General features: G+C 41.1%; 1 protein-coding gene across 6 annotated transcripts in view; it reads right to left on the reverse strand.

Moving 5' to 3' along the window:
- The window catches only part of MAP4K5 (mitogen-activated protein kinase kinase kinase kinase 5), a 71,846-nt gene that overhangs the window by 27,446 nt on the left and 25,068 nt on the right, over positions 1–19,332 (reverse strand). For all 6 annotated transcript variants that reach the window (XM_010579764.1, XM_010579763.1, XM_010579767.1 and 3 more), the window contains exons 3-10: positions 8,213–8,303; positions 6,979–7,043; positions 5,714–5,769; positions 4,427–4,474; positions 4,289–4,331; positions 2,465–2,537; positions 1,395–1,526; positions 784–846 (exon numbers count right to left, since the gene is read on the reverse strand). In XM_010579764.1, the coding sequence (XP_010578066.1) occupies positions 784–846; positions 1,395–1,526; positions 2,465–2,537; positions 4,289–4,331; positions 4,427–4,474; positions 5,714–5,769; positions 6,979–7,043; positions 8,213–8,303 (571 nt within the window). The remainder of the gene's footprint in view (positions 1–783; positions 847–1,394; positions 1,527–2,464; positions 2,538–4,288; positions 4,332–4,426; positions 4,475–5,713; positions 5,770–6,978; positions 7,044–8,212; positions 8,304–19,332) is intronic.

Below are 19,332 nucleotides of genomic sequence, written 5' to 3' on the forward strand. Positions count from 1 at the left end.
TCTCTGGGGACAATATTAGCCCAAGTCTGCTTGCTTTCCAATCACATTACAAAACACATTTCCTCTTCTAGTCACAGCATCTGCGAAGGCGGCACTGGAGAAGTAAAGTGCATTGGCTAGGGTTACACTGAGCAGTTTCAATACAGGAAACATGCACTTAGAAGTATTGTCTCCCTTCCTCTAGCACACATCTGCCCACCCCAACACCTCAAGGTAAAAACATTGTACAGCAGCATCATTAGCAAAAAATCCTGCATACCAGAATTGTTTTGAGTCTCATAAATAAGATGTTAGTATCTGTGGTACAAAATCCTGCAGGCGCTAGGAAGGTATCACAGGTTAAAGACATCATGAAAGGATTAAACGATTACCTGTCCCATTGACAGTGGCAAATGCCCTACAATAGGAATTAAGGGGAAGGATAAAAATAATTTTTCTTCCTAGAACATACAAAGAGGACTGGAGAAGGGAGATTTCATTTCCCTCTGATCACTGGCAGGGATCAATTTACATAGGTAGGGCTGTCCTGTCCCATACTGATGGTCTTCCGTCATGTCAGAAAATGTCTGATACTGGACTTTAACCCTCTTGTTTGCTTTCAGACACCTATAAAAAACAACTAGTTGTTTCTCAGTGAAAATTCCTGCAAGTGAAGTCACCTCTCAGGTTCCTGAGTTTAAATCTAGCACACATTATTTTTCACTGCCTCCCTTCTTCAGTAATGACAAATAGTTTTTTCACATTATCTACAAAATACTGAACAAAGGAAAGAGTTTAACCTACCATTTTGCTTTTTCCTTTAGCTTTGGCGGTTGAAAATTACTTTTTGACATTAAAAACAAAGCCCTAAAGGTAAAGGAAAAATAATGTTATTATACAGTAAAAAAAGAATTAATTTCATTCCAATATCTAAACACTTTAATACTTTACAGTAACAATCATATTGGTGAAACTGGATTATAGTCTATACTGTGTTAGAGAACAGACACAGTAAAGCTGTTCATTTTCTTATCTTTAAATAAGATCTTTTTATCACCATGCATAATCCTGTTAAACATAAGGCTACAGCTTCTCTAGCCATTTACTATCACTGGATAGTAAATCTGCACCTGTTCTTAATCAGATTGTTGATGACACTACAAAGTTGTTGGTGGTTGTGGTTGGTTTTTTAATTTAAAAATTTTGGTTATTATTTCAATTCTAAATTTAAGTCTGTAGTTTCAGACTGATGCCTTAAAAACACACACAGCTCACACAGAAAGCAGAGGTTTGATGAAGGAATCCTAGCATGAGTTTCTAGGTCTGAGCTACAAAGAAGTTTAAACTACATCATAACAGTCCCTGCTGGGACTGAAGAGGGTCTTGGAGATAAGCAAGCTCCCCAGACAGCAGACCTCATCGGGTGAAGATCAAACATGGGCGGCTGAAGCTCTGCAAGTTCAATCGCTGTTATGCCAACTGCCCAGATATCGCAGAGCTGGTTGTATCCACCATTCTTTTCCACCGCTGCAACTTCTGGAGCCATCCTTTAAAAGCAAAGGCATTGTTCAGTGAAAGCACCAGCCGCTTCTGAATCAGTGCCTGCAGACGGGAGGCACAAAGCTCTTCACATAACCCTAGAGCAGAAACCTCCCCAGAGAGCGTAAGCCAAGGAAAAGCCCGATGTCCCCCTCCCCTCACCCAGCATTAGGGGAGTGGAGAAGCACACAGAGGTGATGTGTTTTGCCCGAGGTCACGGGCTGGAGAGCAGCACTAGGAATAGAACCAGTCTCATGATTCCTGGTGAAATGCTTTAATGACCAGATAATCTTCCTGCCCTCAGTCCTCCTTCTCCAACAGGATAAAGAGGGCAGCGAACAATTAAAACCATTGTCTGGATTAAGCTGTACATACGTGTTCAGTCTATACCAAGAATACCACCCTAGGCATCTCAACTGCATCACAGTAATCCCAGAAACCAACAGCAGTTAAATTTGCATATATAATCCAGCTCAAGATTTACAATGATATATTTGCATATTAAATATTGTCTTGTACAGACATTAATCAGTAGAGATGATTTAAAGATAGTTTAAAATCTGTTTTTCTTCACAATTCTTTCTGCACAGAAATTGAAAAGGCATTGTTAAGTTCATTCACTAAAAGTGTAAGAAGTTACTGAGAAACTAAATGACCATTAGGTATCCAGAAAAAGGGGAGAATGTTCTGCATTAATAAACTTGTGAGAAACAGCAATCCTGCCTCAAATATCAGGTAGCTTGTGTTACAGCAACAGAGCAGCTACAATCAGTGCTTCCCAGATTTTTACCATTCAGGCATTTTACTTGGAAGAAAGTGAATTTATCCAATTGCTATATAAATTTAAAAGTATGTGTGTATACTTCATTGTGTGTATTTTAGAATTCTTGGCATAAATGCAGACTTAGCTTTGTGTACAATCATAGCAATCAAAGTAGTTTATTACCAGTAAGGGGTACCGATAAATGATTTCCTTTTCGCAATGGTGGCTGTTATTTTTGCTGCTACACCGAAGTCAGCTGGAAAAAAAATTATCATAGACTTAGAAATCTCATTTTAAGACCCCAATTCTACTCTAGGAAGTATCATTTTATGAAAGAACAGTCACGTTTCTCATCCAAATTAAAAATCCATTAAGCTTCAACAGTTAAAGATTAATGATGAGATCAGCTAATGCCTTCACTGACATGACTTCAAATCGAAAAGTTTAGTTTCTACATACAGCTCACTCATGATCCTGTTCCTCTCCTAGCTATTTTTCCATCTCACAATACAGCAACCAAGCAACCTCACAAAATTTAGTGGATATTCAATTTAATATTCAAGAGGAAAAATAGCATCATGCTTTGGAAACAGTACTATTTCTGTGTTACTTACAGAGGAACTGCGGGGGGGCATCTGTTCCCTTTTCTGGAGACTCTGTCTAGGGGACAATAATCCCTTGCTATGAGCTGCATATAATCAGGTGGTCTCGCAGAGCCAAAAATCATTGAAGTCCTTTTTAATTTTATTGCATTTGTAGTACAATAGCTGGAGGATAATTGTGGGCAAATCCAACTAGCTTAGCAGGCAAAAGGAAGGTATCAGTGGATGACCCAAGTTTAATGCAGTTAGTGGAATCTCCTATCAGTTTCAAGGTTTTACTCTTTTTTTTTTTCTTCCCCCTCCTTCTTCTTTAAAAAGCCATACTTTCCTAGCACAGCACTCCTGGTTCACCACAGGGTAGTAAATGTGTTGAACCACACAGCTTTTCTGAAGAGCAGCAATGCAGCTAATGCACAACCACCCGAATTCCAACACTGAACACAGGAAGATGATGAGCATCCCATTCCTTCTCCCATGATGTCTGCTCCCTACCACCTGTAGAGCCGTAACTACATGCAGACTACTGTGAAGTGGGGCATCAGACAAGCAGATAGGGGTTTTGAAGGCAGTGCACTCAGATAACAAGAGATTGAATGTGTTTGTGCTGTGCTAGATGGAAAGCATCACTGGAGGAAGCCAGTAATACAGATCTCTTCTGAGTTTTCATCTGTAGACCTCAGAGGGCTTGCAAAGGAGGAGAGTTTCCTCTTCACCTGTGTGGAAATGCTCAACATCATACACTGGGCTAGAGGCACAGCCAGGATCAGACCCCACTTTTCCACAGGCTGCCAGGCTCAGGAGATGCTGTCTCACACAGCAGATCCTTGGAAGCTCTGAGGAAGAAATGCCGTTCTGGCTAGGAACAAACACGTTGATATCCAGGTAACCCCAACCTGGCAAATTCCAGGGAAACCTGGGAGGCTTCAAGGCTTGGTGGTTGAAAAAAGAAATTATCTGTAACTTCTTGATAGAATGCAAAACTTCTCATCTCATACATACACAAGCCCATGGATACACACTTTCTGTCATCAACTATTACCCCAAATAAGAATAAGAACATCCTACAGTGCAACATCAAAAGGTTCATGCCACTGAGAACAGTATCTAATAAAATTGACTGCAACAATACAGAAGATCTGCTGTATTATGCTTTATCATTTGTAGCAAGCTCAATCTTTGCTCTGCATGTGCTGTTCAACACAAACCAAAGCCTTACAAAAGCTGAATATTCTTCTTGGGAGGCATGGTCTCTACATTCTGGTTATTTTTTTGTCTTAATGGAATGATAAAAGTAAAAGGCAACTTGCTAAATCAAAGTATCCCAGCTGGTACTGTAGATTTTGATTGATCAAATTAAAACATTCCCATTTGCTTTCTGTCTTATTATTAAATTCAGGCAACTTACCTAATTTGACATCTCCGTGGTCTGTTAGTAGAATATTTGCACCCTAAAACATAATAAATAGAAAGTTAAAAATCTTTTAACAGGAACATTTTTCTGCACGAGAAAGTTTAAGATAAGCTTCTCAAAGTTCCAAGTTACCTTTATATCTCTATGCATTTTGCCCTTCATATGCAAATAAGCAAGACCCTGGAAATGAAAGAGATACAACACATCATTTTGCCATTTGTTAACATACTACAAAGCCAGTCCCATTTAATAAATTTAAATTACTCAATGTATTTTATTTCAAAGTGGAGAAATTTGAGATTTGCAGATAAGAGGTATGCTGCATTCTGTTCCTCATCTCTCCCAGCTCCAGCCAATACATGTGAAGACACGTTTAAACCAGTCATGGTGTAACATTTTACATAGATACATGTGTATTTTCAAAACAAAACTCAAGATACATCACCTTTTCCCTTTACTAAAATTAACTATATTTCCAAAATCTTGAAGGTTTCAACAAGCAGGTGTTTAGCCTTTAAGCTGCCCTTCCAGCAATACAAGTTCCTGCAGCAAGAAGAGATCAGGAACAGAACTGCCAAGCAGATGAGTTCATGGGTCTACACCCCTGCCTCTGGCAGCGACCAGTTCAGCCACAGCTTCAGGGAAAGGCGTGCATCCCCATGATTCTCTCACATAATTATTCATGGATACCCAGAATAGGGAAGGAAAACCTCCTTTAAGAAACAAGCTGCCTGCATCATCTTACCTTGCATTTCTAAACTTATTAGCAATCACAAAATGAAACAGAATTTTAGTCATCTGGTTGCAGTATTTTTCCTCTACAAATTAGAATTTACTGCCACGATTAAGCTGGCAGTTTAAAGTTTAAAATGTGCCTTTTTTTTCATTACTAAGCTACCTACTCTCACTTACTAGCTATTAGCTGTTTTCTGCAACAAGATTCAAAAAATTCTCCTAAACAACTGCTGCACTGAATCACTGTGTTAGAACAATGGATGAAAATAGCCCAGACATCATTGTGGTCACAGCCTGTGAAGACCTGTCCTCCACTGTTTCCCTGAAACCAACAGCATCACCAAAGAAACAGGAGCAGGACAGAGTTTCAGTATTTTGGTCCTGTAGTGAGATCCGCAGAGACGGCTGCTCTTGTGTAAACTCCTTTGCAAATTACAGCACAGAAGCAGCACTGCTCTGACAATGATTTTAAGCAAGTATTTGCACTGCATTACTGGAGTTTCTTGCTAATTTTTATTTACAAAATGGAAACTAATAGATTAACCCTGGTTAATTGGTTTCAGTTGGCTTCCCAATGCTTAAAAATGTAAGTGATGGTACTGCAGTGCTTTCTGAAATAATCTTCTGTATCTACTTTCTGTACATGGAACAAACACTTATTGAATACCTGCAGAAGTACAGTACCTGTAAAGTTTCTCTGCATACATATGCAATTTGTAACTCTGACAGAGGTCCTGTTACTGAAAACAAAGATTAAAAGGTGTGTAAATCTACAATACACAACACATAAATAACATTGTGAAGCAACCAAAAAGTGGTATCTCCATGCAAAAGTTAAAGACCAATTTTACATGAACTGTATTTTACATTGAGCTGAAAAGAGGGTTTTATTTGGTTGTTTTACAGAAAGGCTTTCTGTAAAAAAAAAAACAACACACAAAACCACCAAAACACACCACCACCACAATAACAGAAGACAATACCCACAGTGAGAAGAAAACTTGTTTTCACAGAAATCTAATTATCATTTTAGAAGTGATTTCATAGTAATGCAATATCCTGTATTCTGAGGAAGGTAAAAAACAATAAAAGTGACTGCTGCTAATTTTTTAATATTAGAAATGACAATGTTCTATACTAGGGGCCCACGGGACTTAGAATTGTTTTAAAGCTATTTGTACTAACTGGCTGAAAAATAAAGCAGAAAAAGTTCTGGTATTCAAAAACTCCATGTCACCATTTAAAGGCAGAACAAGTCCCCAGACTGCTTTTCCAGCAACTCCAATAAATTCTTCTACAGAATCAACAACTCTAGATGAAACCTCAGAGAGGAAACTAATAATAAAAGAGTGGTACAGTATTGCACAGGAGCGGGAATAAGAGTAATTTTTACCCTTTAAAGATCAAATTTTGAGATTTCCCAGTGAAAACTGCTTCCTTACACCATGCACAGTCTCCGTATCCAATTAGTGGGACTTCTGGTTGTGAACTTTTTTAGAGGTCTTTTTTCCACTCCTTCAGAAAGCAGATAACCTGATTCTGCACATGGCTTTCAGAGACAGGGGCTGAGAGAAGCCAAGATGCAGGCGAGCTCCCAGTGTACAGCAACTGCAGCTACTGAAGAGCTCTCCACTGGAATAACTCAAAAGCTCTTTGGGTCAGTCCCCTAAGCATCGTGGAGAAAAATAAACAGCACGATGATTAAAAAATAAAGCATGTTCTGCCCTAGAATGACAGGGTATTAGCCCAAAATGATAATCACAATATTTGAAAAGTGCTCTCAATAAAATCTGTTAACTGTAGCTAAAAGCACTGTTCATGCCCTAACAAAAAACACGTGCAGTGCCTGGCCAGTACCAACCATTCCCTGTTAGTTTGGTTATTATTTATTTTTCTTCTTTGCAGAAAGCTTCCGAAAGGTCCAAATGTAAAAATAAGTTTCAAAGTACCATGGTAAATATCTTGGAGGGATCCCCCACCGCAGTATTCCATGCATATCCACAGCTTCTCACGGCTATCAAAAGAAAGTTAAAACACAAGCATCAGAAGCTGATTGATCTGCATACAGAAGAAAGTTAATAATGATTATTTAAAGTATTTTCTATTGGTCTTGATCACTCTTTGTTAAAAATACACATTCTGATACATGACTACCAGTTACACATTTTACATGTTGTTAATAATCTCAACACAAATTCTTACCTATCAAAATGAAAATTTTATGCCAAAGTCACTGAGAAGTCTTTAAATGTTATCAGACCTAAAAGGTGTTGCTTTAACTCTGATCTCCTAACTGCAATAAAGAACATGCAGAAGAAACACCTGAAGTTAATCTGCTATCAGCAAGATTACATTAGATAAGATTGAAACTGCAAGTTTAGTGTGTTAAATTGAAATTAAAGAATTTATATCTAAACAACTCTTCACAGCCTCCAGAAAGGGTACTTGGGATTTAGAAATGTAGCTGTTTTGTCCCACTTGAAGTCCATTTGGGCTGTACAGATTACTTAAAAAATGCAGCCCTCCAAGAAATCTAAAGATGAAGCCTCGTAGAAAAAGACCAAACAGGAGAAGTGGTGATATATATTCCCACAGAGCCAATTGATAAATGGCAGAGTTCCACACAAATGGAAAATATTCCCCAGCTTTCTGTATAACATTTAACGTGTGCACTTGAAGATGCAGCCAGCTGGCATCACCTTGTTTCTGCCTCTCAGTACACTGCATCTGTTACACCAGAATTATGAAAAATGTTATTACCAGCAGCTCAGATTTAGTGGTTTGCTCTTACAACTCACTGGCTATACTTCCACAAGACTATTATTAAATAAAATACCTAAAAGCAATTCTGGTCTAGATAAATAATCAGCTTGTTTTATATTAGAAGTGATAAACATTTAAAATCTGCCCTGCAAGTGAGTAGGATTGGATATGTTGCAAGTCTCTCTAGGGGAAAAGTTTCTTTCTGTTCCTAGTGATAAAAATATTCCAGCCTTTTGGCCAGCAGAGAAAACAAAGTATTAGTCACTTTTCTTTTTTTTTTTTTCTCCTTAAAACCAACTGGGAACCAAAGGGAATTCAGCCTAGAGAAGAACACTGAGAGAGGATGTAAGTACTAAACCAGACTGAGCGTTGTCTTAGGAAAGAACCAGCAGAAATGCAGGTATAAAAAGTGGGGTTTACCTGAGATAGCTCCCAAAATAGGCAACTATGTTGCAGTGTTTGCATTCTTTAACCATATATATTTCTTGCTGTATCAATGAAAAGTCATCTCCTGAAAAACAGGAAGCAGCCACAGTTATATCACACTAAACTGAACATTCAAAGAGATCTGAAAGTGTGCACATAACTCATAAAAACAAGCCACGGGCCTGGATAATTGCTAATCCCTTCACAAGGGTTTTCTAGCATGCCAGCCTGTTCAGCAATGGTTATCTACATACATCATCCTTTCAGTTTGCATTCTTTATTACATCCTCTGCACAAGGCACAAATATTTCTTGAAGACCAACAGAGAAGGGCTGGCCTGGTGGCCTGAACATGATCCATCAGTTAAGACAGTTCAGCATGCACCAAATGTGCTTTGAAGAGGAAGCAAAGGCATCCCACAGAGGGACGGGAGCACATGAGAAAACTCTGGAGCAGCCCCTCTATAGCTATTAGATAGCCCCAGCTGGAGCTGATTTGGCTTTACAGGGACATGGTGCCCACAGTACAAGGATCCCAACAACAAAAAGAAAAATCACTGCAAACTAATTCCAGAGTCCTCTGCCTGAAACCAGAAGAGATCACATACCATAGGCTCTTTATTAAAAGTATTTCATTTCAAAATGACTCTGATAGAGCATATGGCCTGCACACCCACTCAGCCACGGCTGACTCAGAAGAGAAGCGCAAAGTCCTCTCAACATGGACTGCCTTGCCATGAGTGCATTTTTGGATGAGGACAGCTACATAAGCACATTTGCACATCTTAAATAACCTTTGCAAAAAAAACAAAAACAAACTACTGAAAAATATATTACGACCAGAGCAATAGCCTGGCAGGTTTCTGCCACTTTAATTTAAAAGGATAAAAGCTGTCATAAATTAAAAAAAATAGTAATATCATAGATGTAATGAAGCAAACTAAAATATTTGAGAGCTAGGAAAAACACTGGTATATTTTTATTAAATCCCATTGAGAGAATTTCCAAACAGAGGATGTTCTCCCCAGAATCTAGAGCTCAAACACCACAGCTCTGTCCCCCTGAAGCTCAGGGCAGGCTTAGACCCAGCCCAGTGCTGGGACTCCTATGGAGACACGGATCAGCTGGCATCGCAGGATCAGCCGGCTTCGGAGAATCAGCCTGAACAGCAGTGATGTATCAAATAACATCAGCACAGCCTGACAGCCTCCCTCTGAAGAGCAACATAGCAAAAATCAGCCTATTAAGCCATCCTAGACGCATGCCTGCTTTGTGATCACAGATAGATATTTATATATACTCTTTATGTTACCACCTTCATTCTTCCTTTGGCATGAACAGAACTTCCGTAACAGCTTGCAAGACATGAAAGAGTAGAATTTAGATCAAGGTTTTAGATAAAATGCTGCTCCAGACAATGTGGTAGCTACCATGTTCTCTCAAGGAAAAAATTGCTTTGTATGTTTACTTTTGTTTAAAGTTATCTCCTGCTATCAGTGTCATGGATGTGCAATCCAGAAAACATGCACTGCTTTGTACTGCTCCCCTAAATTTATATGATTTTGACAAGTCCAAGAGGTGTCAAGCACTGCTGTAAATTCTCTTTGGATTCTTCATGTGTTTATTTAACAAGTAACAGTGTAGCTAAGATTTTTAATAACCTCTTTAAAAGTAGATGGTTTTATTTGCTGTGCTTTGAAGCAACTTCCCTGAGCAACAGTGTCACTGGCACCCACAGGACCCACAGCAGCCAGTACTGATGTACGGCCCCATGGCATTTACAATCCCTTTGGAAACCCTGGCTGTCCATACATACACCGGTACATAGTGGATGTTTACAGATATAGCGAAAGGAATGCCAATTTGGTATAACAATTTCCAAACGATCACAACCTTTATGTCTCAATGATTACCAGACTTTCACTTAAGTAAGTAACTATGAAATACAAAGGTAGAAGGGAACACACTTGTATGAAGACATCCCTGACTGATTTCAGTAAATCCTCAAGGGCTTCTTGAAGTTGAACCGTACGGACAAACACTTCACTGGGGCAGGAAAACATTAGCAGAAGAGTTTCAAATGTCAAGAGGCTTTTTTTAAACATAAGTGGTATTTTTTTTTTAATAATGAAAAAAAGTAAAGGCAACATTTCCATAAGTTTAGCACAGATTTCACACTGTGCTTGCTTTATGGGTTATCTTTCAGCTACAACTTTGCTTGAATTCATGCACCCTGCCTATAAATGATTACTATGAACAAAGGATTTTTGAGTTTGAATCAGATGGATTCATTCCTCCCATTTCTCTGACAAACTTCCTAAGGGAAATTGTTGAATGCTTACAGAAAACTAACTGCAGCATTTTAAACTACATTAGTTTTTCAAGAAAGTCAAATCTAAGCAAGTTTGAAGGCAAAAGCCTCCCACCCCACACCAAAGAAGGTACTGTCTTTCTCTAATGCTACTACCTGTCCATGAGTTCAGAGTATCAAATGCCAAATATCCATGCCCTTTTCTTAAACTGCTATCTTCAAATCAACAATCTTTGATATGTCAGAAACAGCATTTCAGAACAAGTAGACATTGTCACATGTGAAAATCATGATCAAGATGCATCCCCACAACAGCAAAAACTTGCAGGCAGCAGCCGGAATTGCCTGTCGATAGCACATTAATTGGGCTGCCTAGTGTGCGACAACAGCAATGTCAGTTCTAGGAACCGTGACTAATGGGGATAAATTGAAGGAAATACGGTGATTTGGGCTAGAAAAAGACTGTCAGTAGAAAAGATAACAACTTTCATGCACATAAAAGATATCAGAGAAGGGGGGAGAAGGGATAATCCATCTCTAGTTTTATGATAGGACAATTAGCAATGGGCTTAAATTGCCTTAACCTACATTCCCTGTACAGATGAAAAGCTTTTCCTACCAGAGTAACATCACAGCACTGAACTCGAAGGGATGGGAAGCTGTGAAATTTCCCACCAGTGAAAAAAAATGAAGAAAACACTGAACAAGTGAGTCACTTAAGCTGATCCTGCCTGTAGTAGAGGAATACAGAAAAGATGACCTCTTGACTTGCCATTAATAAATGAAGAATCTATGCAAGAAATGGGGTTACCTACAAAAAAAAAGGAAAAAAAAAAAAGGATTTGGAAGAGGAAAGAGGGGTGCAGGCTGAATACAGACAGGGAGCTGATAGAAAAGTAGCAAACAGATAGAAAGAAGAGAAGAAGTATCCATGAGAAAAGTTTGGCTAAAATATGCAGAAAATTATTCTGAAAGATCAGACACAGAGATAGGAGAGAAGATGTATAGTTGTTCAAAGACGACAAGAATGAATTCAAAACAAAGGAATTCAGAGTTTCCAGGCAGCTGGAGTATTAATCTTGGCGAGAGACACTGGAATAGGGCAAAAATTAAATATCCTTGGATAGCATGAAAAAACAAGAAGACAGTAAGACAAAGAATTTGTAGAAAATACTTCATCGAGAGGGAGACAGCAAGATAAAAAGAATTAGATCAAAGGTGACAACATATCCGTACAAAGAGATTTGCATCTGTTTTAGTCATCAGAGATTGCTTGATGCTAAATAACACGGAATTGGAAAAATGTACTTTTTGTCTACTCACATGTTTGCAATTATGGGTTATGTGGCATGCTGAGCAAAAACATCGTTTAGGGAGCTGCTGTAAATCACACGAGCAGTGTGGTGAGTCACTGCAGCTTGCTACTATTATGTAATTTTACCTCTGCAGTGAGACACATAGGACACAACAGAGCGTTACAATGGAATATTCTCCTCCGATCACAGCCTGCAGTCGAGGCTGCTCTGCTTGGCACAACCAGTTGCTTGTTCTCCAGCACAGCTGGCAGGGAGGAGACTGCTGGAACTTGCAGCCATATCATCGTGTGATGCGATTGGATCAGATTTCAGAAGTGAAGCTAAGCAAAGTAAGGCCTGGTAAATTCAAAACAAATCCATATTTAAACAGGAGATTACCAAGAAAACCGACGGCCCATTACCACCAGTGACTTATTCTATTTGCAGACACTACTTCTCACCTATGTGGAACTGGCATGTATCAATGTCCTGCCAAGTTGTCCTAGATGGAGAGCATGTGTATGCTGGATCCACATACCCCACTCTGCAGCATGAGAAGGATCTGATGGCTCTAGTGCCTATCACACAGCGCTATTAGGTGTTCTGAGCATGCCTGACCTTGATAGTTTTTAAGCAAGTTTACTCCTGGTCATATTTTCATGTTCTCCACCGACTGCTTTGAGTGGTCCCATCCTGCAAAAAGATGCAGGGTCTCTTCTCACAACTCCTCTTGGGTCAGCTGTGAATCCCTTCATTGTCCAGAAGGCTCCTCAGGGAAGAAATTCATAGTTCCTGTTTTAAATTGGTTTATTCTGCATTACTTCAGTGCTGCATCACAGGGCTGATGCTGTGTGGGAACACAGGGAGGGAGGGACAGGCAGGATCCAGGGCTCGCACGCAACTGGGAGGAGGGAACTGACGGCATTTAGAGACATGCACGTTGTCACCAAAGGGTGGGACAGAAGCACTTATTAAGAGGCCAGATCTTCAAGGTGCTAGCCAGCCTGCCAGCACTCCTGTGCATAGCTAGTGCCCTCAACATGCAGTCCTCACGGGCCCCCAGCATGCTAGACAGATACGTCAGGCTGCCTGGCAGGAGGTGTGACGTGCGCTCCAAAGCCTACCCGCCAAGCCTTGCTAGGGAGCTTGACTGTAGATACTTTGCAGACCTGGGATTTTTAACACTATAATTAACATTTGTTATTTAGAAGTGAGATGCCGTTTAGCAACAGGACCAGGTGGACACTGCTGTACAGGATGCTGAAGGACAAAGAGTAGGGTCACAGCATCGCTGATGAGCCCAAACGCTCTCACTGTATTTGTACAACCAAGAGACGCCTGCCTCCTGAGTTAGCGGAAGCAGCTATTGCCTCTGCTGGAACCATTCTTCAAACGTTTTTTATTTCAACAACCCGAGTTCCCAAACAAGGAGAGGAAGCCCCGTGGGAGCGACAGCTTTGCAGAAACCATTCGCTCCAGTATACAAACTCCACAGCCAAGCAATATCCACAAGTCATCAGCTCCTCTGTGTTGACTTCCAGACATCCACATGCTCCCCAGTTCTCAATCACTTGCTCCAAACCACTTTCCTGAACCTACTGAGGATTCAGTCTCTGCTGATGAAAGGGATGGCCTTCCCGATATACAAGCTTTTGCTTATATTGGAGTTCGCTGCCAGTCTTTCCCCTCTACCCTCATTAACTTTAACTCCTGAGGTATTTTCAAATCCCCATTTAGATAGCTTGACACACAATATGACTGACAACAGCCCCAAAATATTTTTGGGAGAGTGGAGAGGATGCAAGGCATTACTGTAGCATCCCATCCAGTAGCTCTGACACATAAAAAATTCCTGCTTTCTTGGCCGCCTTGCAGACCTGCATTGTTCTTTACCAGCCATTTTGAAAACTGAGAACAATCCTTTAAAAGTTTCACATCTTTAAGAAGGAGAGTAATTTAAACTGCATTCAACCATCTGAGCTGTTTTATCCATACCTCTTTTCTTGGGATTCAAGGAAACCTGCAGTCTGACAGAAAGAATTTAAATTCCCTAAACTCGAAGCTCAGAAACTTGATTCCAAGCAGGATACAGCTATTTGGAAACAATGAAGTTTCCACCAGCAAATTTTACTGCCAGGCATCTAGCTGCCAACTGCTAACCACTGATGGTACTGATTATCTCTCCACTGATACAAAATATTACTGATGGTGATGTGCTGCCACAGCAGCACAAGCTCTGCAGTAAGTAGCACACAAGTGTGTGGTCTAACATCAGAAAAAATTTCCCTGCGTATGTTCTCTTCAGCCCTGCTTGGATCCTACTTATGAGCAGCCATGTTAACATGTAATCTATATTCCTATTCCTTAACACTTTCATCTCTTTTCCTCTCTCCTTGCCTAATCTACTTACTGTTGTACATCTCAGCCTTTCATGATCCCACCTTTACTCGCCTTTCTCACCACTGCCATCTCACTATCGCTATTTTTCTTCATGCATGTGCCAAATGACGTGTCCTCCTAATTCAGCCCTTTGCAACCTGCCTTCACCCCAAGCGTCACACTTTGCATTACCTTCCAACTAAAATGTGTGATCTTTCAGCTTCTTTCCTACTCATAATACCTTCTTCCTCCACCACAACCCCTTCTGCTGGCCTTCTTCACCTAAGAAACTCTGTGTTCTAAGTGAAAGCTTACATTACATGGAAACATGAGCTCACCCGCTCTGGATACAGACATTTCTGAAAGAAGAATAGTAGATTATAAATGTATTTTAAGTATGCAAAGTAAAATTAGACCAGATTTCAAGAAGTTAAATATAATTAAAATGCTGGGCACTCTACAGTAGAAGACCACACTGTCTCTGTTTTGCTTTGTGTACGCTCCACAGGCAGGCTGAGCAGCTGTGCGAGTCTGCAGCAGTACCACTCAGGACGTGGCACAGCACAAGCAGGCGATGTCCGGGCTTTAACGGCTCCGGCACACTTGGAAACTCAGGCGTTCAGCCCTGGGTAATTCCTAGACAGATGCAGCAGCGGTGTAACGAGCTGCACACCCACCTCTCCCAACAAAAAGGCGTTAGTGTCCCCTGGGGTTACGGTGATGCCAGCCTGATGCCACAGGAGGTGGCAGCCAGCACAGGAATCAGAAGTGAGGGCTTCTGCCAGTGCCTGACCAGACACTGTTCAGTGCATAAAGCCTGTGTCTATTTAAACTGTCATGCACAAAGGACATGATCCCAAGTGTGACCAGGTTATGCACCACAAGGCAGTGAAAGTGTAAGCTGTACCAAGAAGTTATTTTCATATTTCTTCAGCCCCAGGTGCTGCCAACAATGGTTCATCCCCCGCAGGCTTAGTTTAAATGAGCCTCAGGCTTGTTCTTCTCCATAGCTCATAGCATCCCTAGGGAATTTATTATACAGATAACAAAGCTGCATTGCCAAAATACCCTTCTTCAGTCCCCAAAATGCCTTGGACTGACAGTGCAGCTCCACTGTGCTACAGCTGTCATCCAGAGGGGACAGACCCCCATCGCAGCCTGACTCAGCCCCACAGCTGTGTTCCTACGTGGAGTATCAACCTCTGCATCTGAATCATGAGATACAAAACAAACATAATGAACCCGACCTGGCTTTGAATGTACTGTGCTCAGTACTACACACCTTTGGATGACTATTTTCCCTTGTACAAAATTCCTCGAACAGTTCCACTTCCAGTTTAAGATCCAACCTGAAATAGGTAACTGGCTGCTTCTGGCCTTTACAGGGATCTCACATGGAAAACAAGCACTGGACCAAATGAAAACCAGCAATAAGATTCTTCTATAACACTGCAAAAAGTACAGAGCACGACAGATTACCGCCAGCCTGCTGAGTGTCAAAGGTCCCTGAGGGCACTATTTATCATTACAGCAGTATTTAAAATGGACATTAGTATATATTAAAATATTTTGGTTATTACACTTTCCCAGGGAGAAAGTTCTATGGCAGAAAACTACACTGGCAAATAGTTACCTCTTTGTATTGACTCCCCTCTCAATTCATCTGCTAAACCCATAGAAGGAAGTGGCTTTAGTGTTTCAGATGGTTTTGGCTTCTATGCTGCTGAGTACAGTTGGATTAGTTTCTGAAATAGAATTGGCTCCCAAATTATTTGAAGCATTTGTACTCAGTGAATGCTGGGAAATGTCATTAGCATGCCATAATACTTTTGCCTAATGCTCTCCAAAGTCTATGCCAAAAAAAAAAGTGAAAAACACTGTCTATTTTGATTCTAGCAGCACAGCTTAACTAACTGTGGTAGCAGATCTAGCTTATTGCCCAAAAATTCAAATAAATTACAGTAACCTTCTAAGTAGAGAGTTTATTTCCTTTGTCTGGAGAAGAGACAAAGGAAGGTAATAGCAGATGAAATAAAATACATACACATGTTGAGGTCTCAGCTGTAAGTTGGAGTCTCTTTGCCTACCAAGTCACTTGCTACCTGCAGTAGATGAGGGAGTAACGCGAACAAACCACAATTCATCGCCACCTGCCATGTCAGCAGTTTTGCTAGGTCTCCCAAAACACTGCCATCTTATTGTGTGCAGTTTCTTGCAGCTTTAATTCAACGCATTCCTCACCTCCTCTGGGGCACTCTTTACTTCAGTCTTTTGTCTTCTGCTCCCAATTCCCCCGTCTATGTATTAATCAAGTGTTGAGTTTGGAGCTCTTATTTTTCCATCTGCTAATTAATTCCCGTCTATGAGCCACCTCTTCCTCCTCTCCAGAACATGCTGTATATAAATCACAGGCCTATTTCTCTGGTGACTAAATTACAAAATTTATTACTGATTTTTTTCTAGTTGTGCCCTATGGTCTGACAGGAGCTCACACTGGTGCTTGGAGGGGCTGCCCTCCCTTGGGGACCACCACAGCTAGCTGCAACAACTTCTGACACTGGCCTGGCCTAGGAATTGATGGTGCTCTGCAAGTACAGTCTTACAAAGCTATTCAAAACTCTTAAAATTAGTCAGAACATTGAAGCAGGGAGCAGCTGATTTTTTTTTTTTTTAAATGTGGAAGATTTTGAACAGTCATGTCTTCCTGCAAAGACAGTAAGCTGCTGCACAGTCCAGCTACCCTGCAGAGGCAACAGACATACCAGAGAACTAAAAATAAATAAATAAGTAAACAAATGCTGTGAACCCTCCTTAAAAACAAAACAAACCCCCAACAAGATCTCTGCCAAGAGACTGTGGGTGTGCATGCTATGGATGGAGATCAGGTTGGCAACGTTTAAAAGATGTATTAACCAGCCCACCCCCACCCCCCCCAAAAAAAACCCAAAACCTAGAAGAAATTACTTCCCTATGGCAAGTCAGAACAACAACATAATGAAACATATAAGACATGGTCACCAGTGCTAATTAAAATGGGGTTCTCGGTAGTGGTGACTTTGGGCTGGAGTCTTGCACTTTTCACTGTAGTGCTTAAGCAGCACCAAGCAAAGGCAGGGGCTGCTCGGCCTCCAGCGGTTCCTGCTCTTCCCTCACCTCTCACGGCAGAGGATTCGGCCTCTGCTTCTGTTCAGTTTTCAAAGCAGTTCTTCAAATTCACAATAAAACCAGACCTACTTCATTTGGATCAGGCGCAGCGACATGAATGCTCGAGCAAGCCTCTCACTACATTAGCAATAGGTTATTACCATCCTTTTTCTGTCATCAAAGCATTGCTCTGCCCCATCGCAGACCTGCTGGGGATTAACCCAGCGGTGGTTTGCTCTTCCCAGCACCGCTGCCCCGAACACTGGCCACAGCATTTCACATGCTGCCAAGCAGGGGCTGTGGGATTGCCACTGTGGTTTCCACTGCATTTAACATCGCCCAATGAGTCTTATCGCTACAATCAACGTACAATCGCTACATAAAACCAGCTCTGGCTTCCTAAGGAAAGGTTAGTAGTCACAGTCACCCAAAGGCAGTGGTTTTAGCTTCTACTGCGAGCCTCCCCACGCTTCTTCTACCTTCAGCCTTCAAAAACCTCTCTTTGGCTGCACAGTGAAGCAGATCGCAGAACCAATCGGAATTAAAAATTAACCCTGCACCGAGTCAGGTATGGGGCCCTTCAGTCCTGCATCCTGTCTCCAACAGAGGATGCCAAGGAAGTATTTAAAAACAGACCACACAGGGATGCTTCCCCGAAACGTGTGTCGTGTCCGCCCCCCGCCCCGAGATTTATGACTCAGCAAAACCTCTCCATCATAGATAGGATCTTTGTATTTAATAGTCTTCCGTGTATTTTTCTCTCACATAAATTTGTACGCTTGCTTTCTGCACCTATGTAAACACAACTTAATACAATGAGGAGTTTCACAGATCTTGCAGAGAAAACCACATTTCCTTGTTGCTCGGAGTCTGCCATCTGCTTGCTGCACTTGCTGCCTCCAAACCCACTGCCAGTTCAGTCCCCTCATCTGCTTTCACCTAAATATATATACCTGGGTACAAGGGATGCTGTAGCATGGGGAGGGGATGGAGCATGCAGGGCCAAGAGAACTATCCTTCCCATTGCTGCATGCTGCTTTTCAGTTCATAAAAGCAATCCCCAAACAAGAGGAAAACCCACGCTGTGCACCGCATTAAATAATCACAGGGCAATAGGCAGTTCTGCTCCAAAGAGATTACCACCTAACAAGATCAAACAGCTGAGGACTGAAAGGACCACTGAAGGAGTCAAAATGGCTTGTAGAGGTCACGCTAGTGGGAGTTAAGGCCATGCCGGAGGTTTTGCCCACTGACCACCACTCTCTAGGTCATAAGATCATTAATTCTGATGTGAGTAGGCAGGTTCAGAAATTCAAGACATTTATGTAATAGGGACTGAGCCACGGCCACTGACATCTGAACTGTGTTGTGTGCATGAAGCTGGATTTGCAGAAGACCTTGCTGACTCTAGAAGATGAGAGCTGCAGCAGAAGCAGTGGTACCACCAGCACGGCCTGGCTGCTCTTTGCTTGTTTACCTGCACTGGTAGGCTTCAGTGGAAGCTTCAAGAAAGGAGGAGAAGAAAAGCTAAAGAATCAGGCTGAGCCTTTCTTTTTATTTATTCACTGGAATTTTTCAAATTTTTCCAACTGAAAAAAATGGTCAGATTTCAGGAAGTTTTAACTGTTAAAAAAAGATAATAATAATAAAAAAATCACTTGGAAATTAACAGCTAGGCTCATGGGAAATCTTACATCAAGCAGTCCAGAGGATAACACACTTTTCTTGGATGGGGGAAAGCCCATATTAATTTTTCCGTGAGCACTTTACAAAAGAGACTAGCCATCACCCTGAATACCAGGCAACAGTCACTCTCATGTGCCGTCTAAATCAATTCACGTTTAATTTATACTAAAAGCAGAAAGCATATGAAAAGTTTCAGCAGAAATCCTTAAAACCACCTTGTAATGCCTTACAGGTGGGTCGGGAAACCAACATCTCCTGAGGAGGGAGACATAACTGCTGGTCTTCATCGTAAATAAGACA

The sequence above is a fragment of the Haliaeetus leucocephalus genome, unplaced genomic scaffold (assembly GCF_000737465.1).
Source record: "Haliaeetus leucocephalus isolate CR32 unplaced genomic scaffold, Haliaeetus_leucocephalus-4.0 Scaffold678, whole genome shotgun sequence".
NCBI classification, from domain to species: domain Eukaryota; kingdom Metazoa; phylum Chordata; class Aves; order Accipitriformes; family Accipitridae; genus Haliaeetus; species Haliaeetus leucocephalus.